The sequence below is a fragment of the Triturus cristatus genome, chromosome 2_1 (assembly GCF_964204655.1).
Source record: "Triturus cristatus chromosome 2_1, aTriCri1.1, whole genome shotgun sequence".
In the NCBI taxonomy this organism is placed as follows: domain Eukaryota; kingdom Metazoa; phylum Chordata; class Amphibia; order Caudata; family Salamandridae; genus Triturus; species Triturus cristatus.
This window is the reverse complement of record NC_140581.1, coordinates 1,029,863,061-1,029,875,432: the sequence shown is the minus strand read 5'-3', so window position 1 is coordinate 1,029,875,432 and position 12,372 is coordinate 1,029,863,061. Positions and strand designations below refer to the sequence as shown.

The following is a 12,372-nucleotide window of genomic DNA, read 5'->3' as shown; positions in this document are numbered from 1 at the left end:
ATACCTGCAGTTTGCAGGGGGCTAGTGCTGCTAGTCCAGGGGAGTCTGAGGGTGCTTCAGGCCTCTGTCTGTGGGAAATGAAAGTTATCCTAGGACTAGTCTCGATCAGGCAGTTACAGTAATTTGCCACAGCTGCAGAGTGTCCCTCTTTTGCTTTGTGCATGTCCTTTTGTCACAGACACAGGTCTCTTATTTTGTCCTCTTTGATGCAGGTTGTGCAAAACTGAGGTTCTTGTGTCAGGGGTAGCACCTAAACCCTAGATTTAGGGGCACTAGGGGTGTGGGTGCAAGTGGAAAATAGGCTGCTTGCCACAGCGGCTAATCTGCCGCTGAGGTGACATTTTCTAACCAGAGCCATCTATTCTGCCACTTCTAAAAATGGCAGAGCTCTTCTTTTAGTGCACAGACCGGGTTACCTCACCTGGAGATGTGGCTATCCTTCTGGGGGTGTACACCTCCTTGATTATCTAATTTCCTGCCTGCCTTGGTGCAAATGTGCCTGGGGCAGCAAGAGTACTGTTTCCTCCTTTGGGATTCAGCCCTGATGCATATCAGAGGTGGGCAGTTTTTGAAGCTCACTGCCTTGTTGTGCCTCTTCACTAGCTTTGTGGGAGGGGGAGGTGTGCCCTCTGCCCTGCCCAGGTCTTTGTTTCGGACTCCTAGGTGTGAGCATACTGCCTGGCAGGAGGTCAGAATCCTATTATGGTTGCAGCAAGTGTGGGCTGCCACCCAGAGCACAGAGAAGCTGGGGCAACCAGGTGGGCAACCTGTACGGTAGCCACCTGGCTGCATGCCACATTGCCCTCAGCACAAGATGCATGTCAGGGGTGAGAAGTCTCATTGTTTGTTACCAAACATGACATATTTAGGCAGTACCATGATGAATGTGCCAACTTCAGGTTTTCCCTGGTGCCAGTCCATGTTATCCTAGGACCGTCTATCACTTATAGTGTCCTTTACTGGTAAGGGCACTATAGGCACATATAAACTTGCACTTATGTGTCCACACCTCTAATATACTGCACCCTTCCTCCTGGGCTTTTAAAGGCCTTCCTTAGGAGTGACTGATACATATTAAAGGCAGTGCATTAACTCTGCAACACATGGTAAGGGCAGAGTTGATTTCAAGCAGTTTGCAATACTGCAGTCGGCAAAGGCAGGCCTGCTGTCAGTAGTTTACTTGGGTCACTCAGGATGGCACAAACAGTGCTGCAGGCCCTGGGAACCCCTTTACCACCCATGCCCTGGGTACCCCTGATACAATATACAAGGGACTTTTAAGGGTGGTAAAGTCCTTGTCAATTAGGCATGCCAATTTTCACATAACCTTTTTAGGGAGAGAGCATTGGCAACAGGATCTGGGCAGCATACTCCTGTGCACTATCAGATTCATACTCTATCAAAAACAGAAGAAGGGGGACCAGAGAGCCAATTAATGGTCCAGTGTCCATGCTCCCAAAATTACATTCTATCAAAAAGAGGACACTGTTCCAGGGCAGGGTCCAAAATGTTACCCATATGCCTTGTAAAAAGGAGAAAGAATCATAAAAAGACGCCCTAAGTAGGGTGGGCCCATAAGGCAGGGGAAAGAACATGTCTTGCCTCTTGTTGCCCTCACACACCCCGAAAGATGTCAAGCTTCATCATCGGGCATGTGCTCCTCGTTGGGCCGGCGCTGCAATTCCCAACGGTTCCCCCGAAGGGTCACTTTGTCGGAGATCTTTTGAGGCATGCCGGATGTTGCATGAGGGTGTGTGGGGTGGGTCCTATCTAAGGGTAACAAAAAATGCGTGCATAGTGAGTTAAAACTGACAAGGGTAACCTACAAGAGGTTGTAATGATCTGATAACCCTCTTGGCAGTATAAAAACTCTAAATAAGAGTATCATCCCAAATGGCACAATATGCCTACGTATCATAAAAACGGCCAACATGTTTCGCGCCTCTGTTGCCGCTATGGTCATTGGCGCTTCTTCAGGACCAGGATATAGGAAAAAATAGTGAAGTGCACGTGAATTCAAGGAGTCAAAAATAAATACCCAGAATGCATGTCAGGGCGGGCCATTATGCTGCTCCTGATCAATACCTAGGACAAGAAAAGAAAATAAACAATAAAAGGAGAGTACATAGGACGGGTATTAGACTAGCTTAATACAACGTAGTGTGCCACAATCGTGTGCACAACATACCAATGTTAGAGAAAAAGAGGGAAAAGAGCGAGACCAAGTAAAGAATAGGAAACTCCCTCATTAAACTTAGCCCAAAGAGGCGTATCGTAGCGGATCTACTCATCATGGAAATTATATTGCAGAAAGGGTGCAATACATCCCTATTTATAAAAATGCTGCACAACCATGTGTGAGGAACCCCTGTACTCACTATAAATCAGAAAGATCAAGGTCCATCATATTAATTGTTAAGGTAGACTTCCAGCGTGATATTCTTACCTCCCGTGAATACGAGAGTGGCTCCAGTGGCTATTAGCGTTAGACGCCCGCACCTTATCGGGTAAATAGAAAAACACGGACATTACAAAGGTGAACATAATTAAACACTGGAAGCAATCATCACATACGAAGGAGAAAGGTTCTGTGACCTACTCCCCATTATCTTTGAAATACTCACTCCTAAAGGAGGTACCGGTGCCCTTCCACCTACCGCGTCCACCCGCCAGCCAGGACTGTAATGGAGGCAGCGGGACGGGGGCTTAAAATAGTCATACTCAAAGGTGCCTGGGACAATCCTCCTTCCGGGGCGTGTCATACGATCCAATCCAACAGCGCATGCGTGCAAAATCTAACTGCAAACACTCATGCGCAAATGGCGACAACTAATCCCCTACACATGGGCGTCCCGTATAGAGACTAATATAACTGGTACTCTGTAGAGTGAAACAAGACCCCTGTCCAAATTGGCGTCCACCAATCAACATCAGGATGATGTGTTCTATTTAAAGACGAGATCAATGATCTGCATCAGGGAACCCCTCTGTTAACAACTACATCTCAACTTGTAATAACAAGCAACAAAAGCAGCACAAGAGTGTGTCTCATTAATCAGAATCAAGGTATTATGCCTATATCACACACATATATATACGAAAGATGTCATGCTTCATTATCGGGCATATGCTCCTCGTTGGGCCGGCGCTGCAATTCCCAACGAGTCCCCCGAAGGGTCACTTTGTCGGAGATCTTTTGAGGCATGCCGGATGTTGCATGAGGGTGGAGGATTGTCCCAGGCACCTTTGAGTATGACTATTTTAAGCCCCTGTCCCGCTGCCTCCATTACAGTCCTGGCTGGCGGGTGGACGCGGTAGGTGGAAGGGCACCGGTACCTCCTTTAGGAGTGAGTATTTCAAAGATAATGGGGAGTAGGTCACGGAACCTTTCTCCTTCGTATGTGATGATTGCTTCCAGTGTTTAATTATGTTCACCTTTGTAATGTCCGTGTTTTTCTATTAACCCGATAAGGTGCGGGCGTCTAACGCTAATAGCCACTGGAGCCACTCTCGTATTCACGGGAGGTAAGAATATCACGCCGGAAGTCTACCTTAACATTTAATATGATGGACCTTGATCTTTCTGATTTATAGTGAGTACAGGGGTTCCTCACACATGGTTGTGCAGCATTTTTATAAATAGGGATGTATTGCACCCTTTCTGCAATATGATTTCCATGATGAGTAGATCCGCCACGATACGCCTCTTTGGGCTAAGTTTAATGAGGGAGTTTCCTATTCTTTACTTGGTCTCGCTCTTTTCCCTCTTTTTCTCTAACATTGGTATGTTGTGCACACGATTGTGGCACACTACGTTGTATTAAGCTAGTCTAATACCCGTCCTATGTACTCTCCTTTTATTGTTTATTTTCTTTTCTTGTCCTAGGTATTGATCAGGAGCAGCATAATGGCCCGCCCTGACATGCATTCTGGGTATTTATTTTTGACTCCTTGTATTCACGTGCACTTCACTATTTTTTCCTATATCCTGGTCCTAAAGAAGCGCCAATGACCATAGCGGCACCAGAGGCGCGAAACATGTTGGCCGTTTTTATGATACTTAGGCATATTGTGCCATTTGGGATGATACTCTTATTTAGAGTTTTTATACTGCCAAGAGGGTTATCAGATCATTACAACCTCTTGTAGGTTACCCCTTGTCAGTTTTAACTCACTATGCACGCATTTTTTGTTACCCTTAGATCGGACCCACCCCACACACCCTCATGCAACATCCGGCATGCCTCAAAAGATCTCCGACAAAGTGACCCTTCGGGGGACCCGTTGGGAATTGCAGTGCCGGCCCAACGAGGAGCACATGCCCGATGATGAAGCATGACATCTTTCGGGGTGTGTGAGGGCAACAAGAGGCAAGACATGTTCTTTCCCCTGCCTTATGGGCCCACCCTACTTAGGACGTCTTTTTATGATTCTTTCTCCTTTTTACAAGGCATATGGGTAACATTTTGGACCCTGCCCTGGAACACTATCAGATTCATAACCATCAACATTGGAGCAATAAGTGGGGGACGGGTGACAATACAAGGGCACTTTCCTACAATTGATGACAACAGAAACTGATGAACAAAATTGCAATATACTTGTAACTTGACCTTTACCAGAATATAAACTTTTGTAGTTTTAGAGATATTTGCTTTACAATACATTGTCATACTTTCAAGGGTTACATTATATAGATATCTTGACCATTATTTTGCAGATACTTCACAGTCGGGATCCGTGGAGATTTCTGGATTCAATTTCAAAACTAAACAGATCAATTTAGATGGGGAATAAGTTTTTTTCTTCATCTATAACCTAAACTCTGCAATTTTTGCTTTATGGAGATGATTAAAAATTGGGGTTTTAATAGGTCAAGCAATATTAAAATATATTTATAAATAATGCTCAGAAGTAAAATGGAAGATATAGCCACAATTAAATAAAAAAATAGCAAATAAGTTTTCATTATTATTTAGTAGGTAGTAAGTCTTGCTTATATTAACTCTATGGGGCAAAATGTACTCAGTCTAGATAATGGTATTACAGATAGTCTTTTGCTCATGCCAGAATGTTCATCTGAGTACATATGATAGAACACATAATCCTAAGCATTGACAAAGATCAATCCAATACTATCAATGGATAAATATAGATTAATTTATTTCATGATATTATGGAAATCAATGCATAGAACCTTTTCACATAGAAGTAGTGGCAGCACAATCAATGGAAAAACAGTCTTAGTGCAACACATGTTCGCAATCATAAAAGAGACGGAGCTGGAGACCAAATAGAAAATACAGTGTGGCAGCAAAGGATGTTAGGGCTTTGACCTGGAGAGATTTGCCCAGGACCACCCATCAACTAAAATGGAGAGTTGGAGGGCAGAAAAGACACATGGTTTCTATTTTTTTCAAGAGAGGCTCAAATCACATAAAGTTACGAATTAATTATTCATAAATAATTGGGAATGCAAAATACCAAAGTCCATAGTTACCTTTCCAAAACTCAGGCTGTTATATGTACATTAACCCCTTCAGTGCCCATGACGAGCTGGACTCGTCATGGGCTGCGGTGGCGCTGTGCCCATGACGAGTCCAGCTCGTCATGAACTCCGCCCGCTAATGGAAGGCGCGGCACTGGGCGGGGAAAGGGGCGGGCATGCAAGGGGTTAAGGCTGTGCATAGGAAAAACTTCACCTGAGAAATCATGTGAAGTCAGGAACTTCACCTCAGCTAAAGCAGAAAAATGATTCACAGGTTTGGCCCTCTTCATTTAATTGAAGGTTCCACACAGCTGTTCTGTACAGTTGAGCTGTTTTTCAGCTGCAAGGTATTCTTTAAATAGGCTGCAACAAAAGGTCCTATTGAGAAATGGGAGGTGCAGTTCATCCCTGCTACAAGGTGCAGGGATCAACAGGGGGGTACCATAAGTGATCCCTTGGCATTCAACCGGAGGCTGTGCACCAAAGGGGGCCCTGCTGTGGGCCCCCAAACACGATTTCTGACATGATTTCCATGTCAGACACACCGGCATGGAGACCATGTCGGAAACCATGCATCAAAATCTCAAGTGCGGAAAGGGCTGCTCTTGGGATTACAGCCAGGCCGGCTTCCGACTGCCCGACGGGCTCTCCAAGCCAGTTGGAAGCCACATGGAATGACCAGCCGGTGTACTTTCCGACCACCTTCATCATAATGAGGCAGTCAGAAAGTAAACCACGTGGCCCATTACGATGCGGCCCTGAAGGCTCCAACCACAGGTCGGAGCCTTTACGGGCTGCATTGTAATTGGCCCCATAGTGTAATTCAATATATAATTAATTACTTCAAAACACCAGCCCAAATGAAGGGATCAGTCGTTTTAGCTGTGGTATAACTGACAGCGAACAATTCCAGTTACTAATGTAGACCTCTGTAAAACTTCACAGTAAGCCTGGCAATCATATGGACCATGTCACTTAAACCCCAGTGGTGCTAAATTGCACAGTGAAGCTATTTGAGCACCACCTTACATACAGTGTGACTTTGCTATTAGTGAGGATGTGCTATTTTTCTTAATTTTTGTCGCAATGTATTATCAGGATTAAGAAAGTATTGAAGCCTATAAGGCCTCATTTTTCAAGGCTCTCCCTTAGTTTATGATAACCTATGCAAAGCATGTCCATTGCCTTATGTAAAAAAAACCAGAAAAGCTGCATAGCTTTACAGCATTACAATATATCGATGGAAGTAAACAAAACTTCATCCCAAATTAGCCCTGCCCAGAAGCTTATCAGGCCCCTAGGACTTTGGAATTAGTGTTTGATTTGTAAAAATATAAATCCAGGGGCACAAGTTTTTCCTTTGTAGCTTGCTCCTGCCTTCTCCTTTCATCACTGTTTTCCTATCTTTCTCTTCCTCCTTCTTTTTCCTTTTTCTGGGTCATTGAATGATGGTGAAAATGATGTCCTGGTCCCCAAAAATGAGTGCTGATGTCCACCACCAGCAATCGCTTCCACAAGTTAACCACTGTCTAAAAAAAATATGTTATCATTAGTTCATTGCAGCCAAGAGTGTGGGAAAGAGCAGGAATGTATGTATATGCGGTATTTCTATAGCGAGAACCTAGCCAAAAGGTAGCGGAGGGATGTACATGGTCAAAGAAAAGCATAAAGTCAGCGAGAAAGAGAAGAGTATGCTGGGTCATGGATGATAAATACATTGTGATGTAATATTCTCTGCTGGGGTGAGTTTTCAACTTTCTCCTAAACTGTAGTAGAGTTGGGGTGGTCATGATGGATATGAGTATGTAGAGTACGGTTTGAATCACATCACTTTGCCCATCATTTCTTGCCATGTTTCTTGATGTTCAGGATTACGGAAAACCAGCAGCCCACAGCTGGTGGCTGATCACATGGCAAACAAGTTTAATTTGGGAGAGCTGGTGTCTCACACTATACCATTTGAGAAGATCGGTGAAGGATTCGAACTGTTGCGCAGTGGAAATTGGTAAGTTGCTATTCAAGAAAATGTACTGGAAAGTACACAGTCAGCACACAGTGAAGAAAGGCATTCTCAGTGCACATTTATTTGGCGAGAGCTGCACTCTCTTAAAACAACATCCAGCTTTTCTTAATACTACAAAGTGTTTCCTAATGGTACTGATTGCTTTAAATGGTGAGATACATTGTGATCTAGATATAGATCAGTGTACCACTGCAAGGGTAATTTAAAGATATAATTAACCCCTTCGCTGCGGCGGGAATTCCGCCGCAGCGCTGGGGGGTGCGGGGGGGCAGCGCGGTGGCGCTGTGCTCATGATGGAGCCACTCCGTCATGAGCCACGGTTGAGCTGTGCTCATGACGGAGCGGTTCCGTCATGACTCCACCCAGTTGCGTTGTCCCCCCCCCACAGGCGGGGAAACAGCGCCGCATAGGCAGAGTGGCCGCCAACAGCCGTGACATGACGGAACCGCTCCGTCATGAGCACACGGCAACCGTGGCTCATGACGGAGCGGCTCCGTCATGAGGAAGGGGTTAATATTCAGTTTTTGGTTTAGCAATTTTTTCGTGTTCAAAAAGGCTTTATATTACATTGTAAAAAGGGACACAGTACAATATATCATCTGTAATATAAAAAATAAATAAGTAAAATATGCAGTAGAAAGGTAAACTATTAAATGATTGAAGTAAAGATGCCCCAATTTATTTTTTAAACCAGCTTGAATCTTTGAATGCAGGAAAGAAAAAGGAAAGAGGGGCGTGTGAGAGAAAAAACAAGGAACAAATGTAAGAAACGTGAAGAAGCTAAATAAAACCTAAAAACATTAATACAGTAGTACATTTCAGGACCATAAAGAAAGGTTGTCAAATATAGTCTAGCAGTTACAGGAATACATAATATGAAAAAAAGGTATATAATTTATCATCAGAGAGTTCAAGGTGATTTTGAGTTCTCTGACAATATACATTCAGTGGCTGGTAATTATTTAACACTATTGTTTAGAAAAGTCGTAAGAGGTAATCAAAACAAATCACTGTTAACTTTATATCCACTAGACGATATAAAAGCTCTATCCAATCTATAATGAGAACAACTACTGCACCACCAAGCTTTATATGAAATATTGAAAGCACATTTCCAATTAATAGTCATTTGTTAAAAAAGTAAAGCAAGTAGCAAATCCAACAAACTACCAGGAATTAGGTATACATCTTGAAAGGATAACGACTATGAAAGAGCGCAGTGATTTGCTGTAAGAACTTGTGCCAAAAGAAGAGAGTATGTGGGCACTAAAACAACATGAGCATTTAATCACTATTAAGTTTTACAGGACCGATTATTAGCATCCGTACTCTGGGAGATTTTATCTGAAAGGGAAGGAGTAATGTGTTATCTGTTATAAATAACAAATAGGTTTGTTTTGTGTTAGTCACACTTGTTGTTCTCCCCAAAGTTTATTCAAAAACTTACTTGACCAAGTAAAACCGAAATCTGCTTCCCAAAGTTGTTCTGTTTGTTCCTTAGAGAATTAACTGGAGAAAAGATATTTATAGATCTTAGAAGCTTCAATCAAATGGATAAACCAAGGTTGGAAGGAATTAGGTCTTTTAACAGACTGCTGAAGCTGTGAGAATGAAATTGGTGTATTGCTTTGAAATAAATCAGGAACCCAAATTATATTCCAGTCTCTCCAAGACTTCCAGGACAATGATTTATTCCCATGTTTGATCAACTTGTTATACTACAAAGGGGAGTGCAAAAAACCATCTCAAGAAATGTCACCAAGGAAGAACAAGATTTGTTATAAGAGACAAGTATGTTTAAAAAGTTTAGACGCTGTCAAATAAGAAGGAGATGTAAAAGAGATGACCTCCAGTGGCTTAAACGGGAGGAACAGTAACCGTTCTATTTTAAGTCATAATGGAGAGAACAAGGAGGAACATGTTTGAAGCCATAAAGCTGCCTGTCATAAACTAAAGTTTTGAAAGTAATGACAGAAATACAGAAAGTTCACCCCACCTTCAAATTGATTTTTTTTCAGTTTAAATAACGGTATCCTAGATTTTTTTTTCCTCCAAATAATTTGGAAAATATAGAATTTTTTTTTATTAAATGGGAATGTGCACTGGTATCATGGAAAATATGTATAACAACATAGGGGCCATCAACATTTTAATCAAACCCAAGCAGCCCCACCAAGATAGGAACAATGGATTCCAAGAGGCTAATAAAGATTAGATTGTCCTCACCCCCCTTTTAATTTGATATGCACGGCATCAGGAAGAGTATTGGTACACTCTTCCAGAGAACTTTTTAGAACAGTTAAGAAACTTGCCAATCTGTCCGAGAAAAATAACAACTGCAACCTAGCTTTTTACAATACCCTAGCAGGCATCTTTCATACTAAAGTGGAGGATGTTTATAATACTGTGAAAGGTTGGCCTGGTATATGCTATCCACTAATTAAAGTGGGCACCTTACATCAGTCCAGAAAAACATTATGGTAATTCAAGAGGTCTCAGACAACCTTATAAAGCTATCCAAGTGGTAGCTGTGTAGAACAGCCTTCAGGCTAAGTCTTGAAGGAGTTTTACCAGAATGCAATCTTATAGTATAGATTAAATGAAAAGAGAACCACATAGTAGTTATAAAAATATGTATTTATTATATAACACTATCTAGTACGTTACAGTATCTCCTACACAGAGATAGACACAAAGCACACAATACTTAAGCAAATAAATAACAGTACATAGCACTAATACACAGAAGGCCCCTGGTGGGGACCAAACAATATACTAAGAAAGTGGTAAAAGAACCATGACTTGAGTCATAACGATGTCGAGAGCATATAGAATCGCTGGGAACGCCAAGGAACCACCCAAGGGGATAGAAAGGGACCCCATGGAGAACGAGTGCAGTGTGGGAACACAAACGCGTTCTCCGTTCAACTCTAGGTAAAAGTCACGGTTGAAGTTTCAGACATTAAGGACCCTTCCCAGTGGACTACGAAGAAACCCCGTGGAAGACAGAAGGTTGGAGAGCCACCCGACCTGTGGATACTGGGTGCACCCAAAGTAAGTGTGAAGTGAGTTGGAAACCGCCATCAAACCCAATGGAGGACTTCGAAGAAAAGCCGCTGCTGGAAAGGAGAAGAAAGTCTGTTGGAAATTAAACATGGATTCTTGTCAAGGAGTACCAGCAAGCAGAGTGGACAGAGTCTGGGTCACTTGAGAGTGACCAGGGGCTTGGTAGTCTAATGCCCACCGATGTCGGGTGCTTCAGGATAGTTGATGGTGACCTTGACTCTGCAGCTGTGGGGACCAGGCGATGTTGAGTAAGACCAAGAGCCGGAAGCAAGCTGTCCAATGAAGGATGTCGAGTGCTGATGGATCCGTGCCCGGCTGGAGCACCAACAAGCCTTGGCAACAGCAACCCATGCAGAAAGTCAAGAAAGTGTACAGTTCGGACAAGCAAGGTCCGGGAGGCTCACCACACCCAGGAGAGTCGGGGAAAGCCTGAAGCAACCCAGGGAGCCCAGGGAAATCAAAGTTGACCCTCAATTGGACCCACAGGCTGGAAGAACAGGAGTCACAAGAGGATTTCGAGCAGCTTCACAAAACAACAGGCCACGGAGCACACATGGGAGGTGGTTGAGGATCTTTGTGGAAAAAGTCTCCAGAGGTTGGGGCTACTCGGAACCCAATGCACTTGTTAAAGAATTGCCAACAAGCACATAAACTTGCAAAAGTATGCGGTGCACAGGGATTCGTGTATTGCAGCCCCCACAAGTGATTCTGACCTCAAACTCGGAGAGGGCAGCTCAGACCTCGAGGGACATAGAAACCTGTGTTTCTGAGCCTCTCCGAGTCTGTAGGAGCTCAGGATCAGCAGACCGATCAGCAGTGTTACGGTGCCTGCAAATGCAGGGGAGTGACTCCTTCACTCCAAGGGAGATTCTCTTCGGGTGTCTTGGATTTTCCACAAGTCCTACATGGATCCTGTATGGAGCACAGGCACAGACTATGCAGCAGACTGAAAGGGAGATGAAGTCAGGTCCAAATGAAGTTCAGTGAAGTCCAGAGTGCCCAGACAGTTTAAGTGCAGTGGTTTCAGATTTGAATCTTGTCCATGATGAATCTAAGGTCCTACAGCCAGGAAAGCCCTTAAGTACCCACGGGAGAGGGTTGGGAGAATTCAGGGGACCCTCCCAGGGGAGAATCTGGGCAGGGAGTAGGTTACTCCCATGTCCTTTGTACAGTTTCGCACCAGAGCTGGAGCCAAGGGCTCCCAGGACTGGTTTGAACTGAACTATGCACAGGGACACCTAATGTGCCTCTCAAGCCGACTTTCAGTCACCGGCAAGTGCACCCAGCCCTAATGCACAAAATCCTGTCTGGGAGGTGGTTACACCTCCCTGTGACAGGATGCCTATTGTTCTGCCTTCCCCGGCTCGAGCTTGGCTCAGCAGCAGGAGGGCAGAAATGTGTCTCTGGTCAGCAGCAACAATTTTGTGCTGTCCAGAGCTAGAAGGCTGGTACTGGGAACACCAGGGACCCCATGCAGGACGCTTCCGATGGGTGGAATCATATCTCCCACACCGGTTACCTGTATGGGGGTATGATTCCAACATGTTTGACAACAAACACAATAGGGTTTGTTTCAGCTGTTTTGTACTTGGTCATGATGCAGTCACGTAATGCCCCTCTATAGTAGTATATGGCTGCTTCACTGACAACCCTGGAAAATTGACTCAGTGGGCTGCAGGGGTTTCCTGCTCATGCAGGAGCACCCTCTCACTTAAAACCAAGCACCCTGCCCTCTGGATTATAAAGGCCTGCTATAGGAGTGACTTATAGGTTTTAAGTGCTGTCACCCTTGGAT

At 44.0% G+C, this 12,372-nt stretch overlaps 1 protein-coding gene across 2 annotated transcripts in view; it reads left to right on the top strand.

Moving 5' to 3' along the window:
- The window catches only part of LOC146866272 (alcohol dehydrogenase 1-like), a 266,527-nt gene that overhangs the window by 214,026 nt on the left and 40,129 nt on the right, over positions 1 to 12,372 (top strand). For both annotated transcript variants that reach the window (XM_085635204.1, XM_085635195.1), the window contains one exon: positions 7,358 to 7,493. In XM_085635204.1, the coding sequence (XP_085491330.1) occupies positions 7,358 to 7,493 (136 nt within the window). The remainder of the gene's footprint in view (positions 1 to 7,357; positions 7,494 to 12,372) is intronic.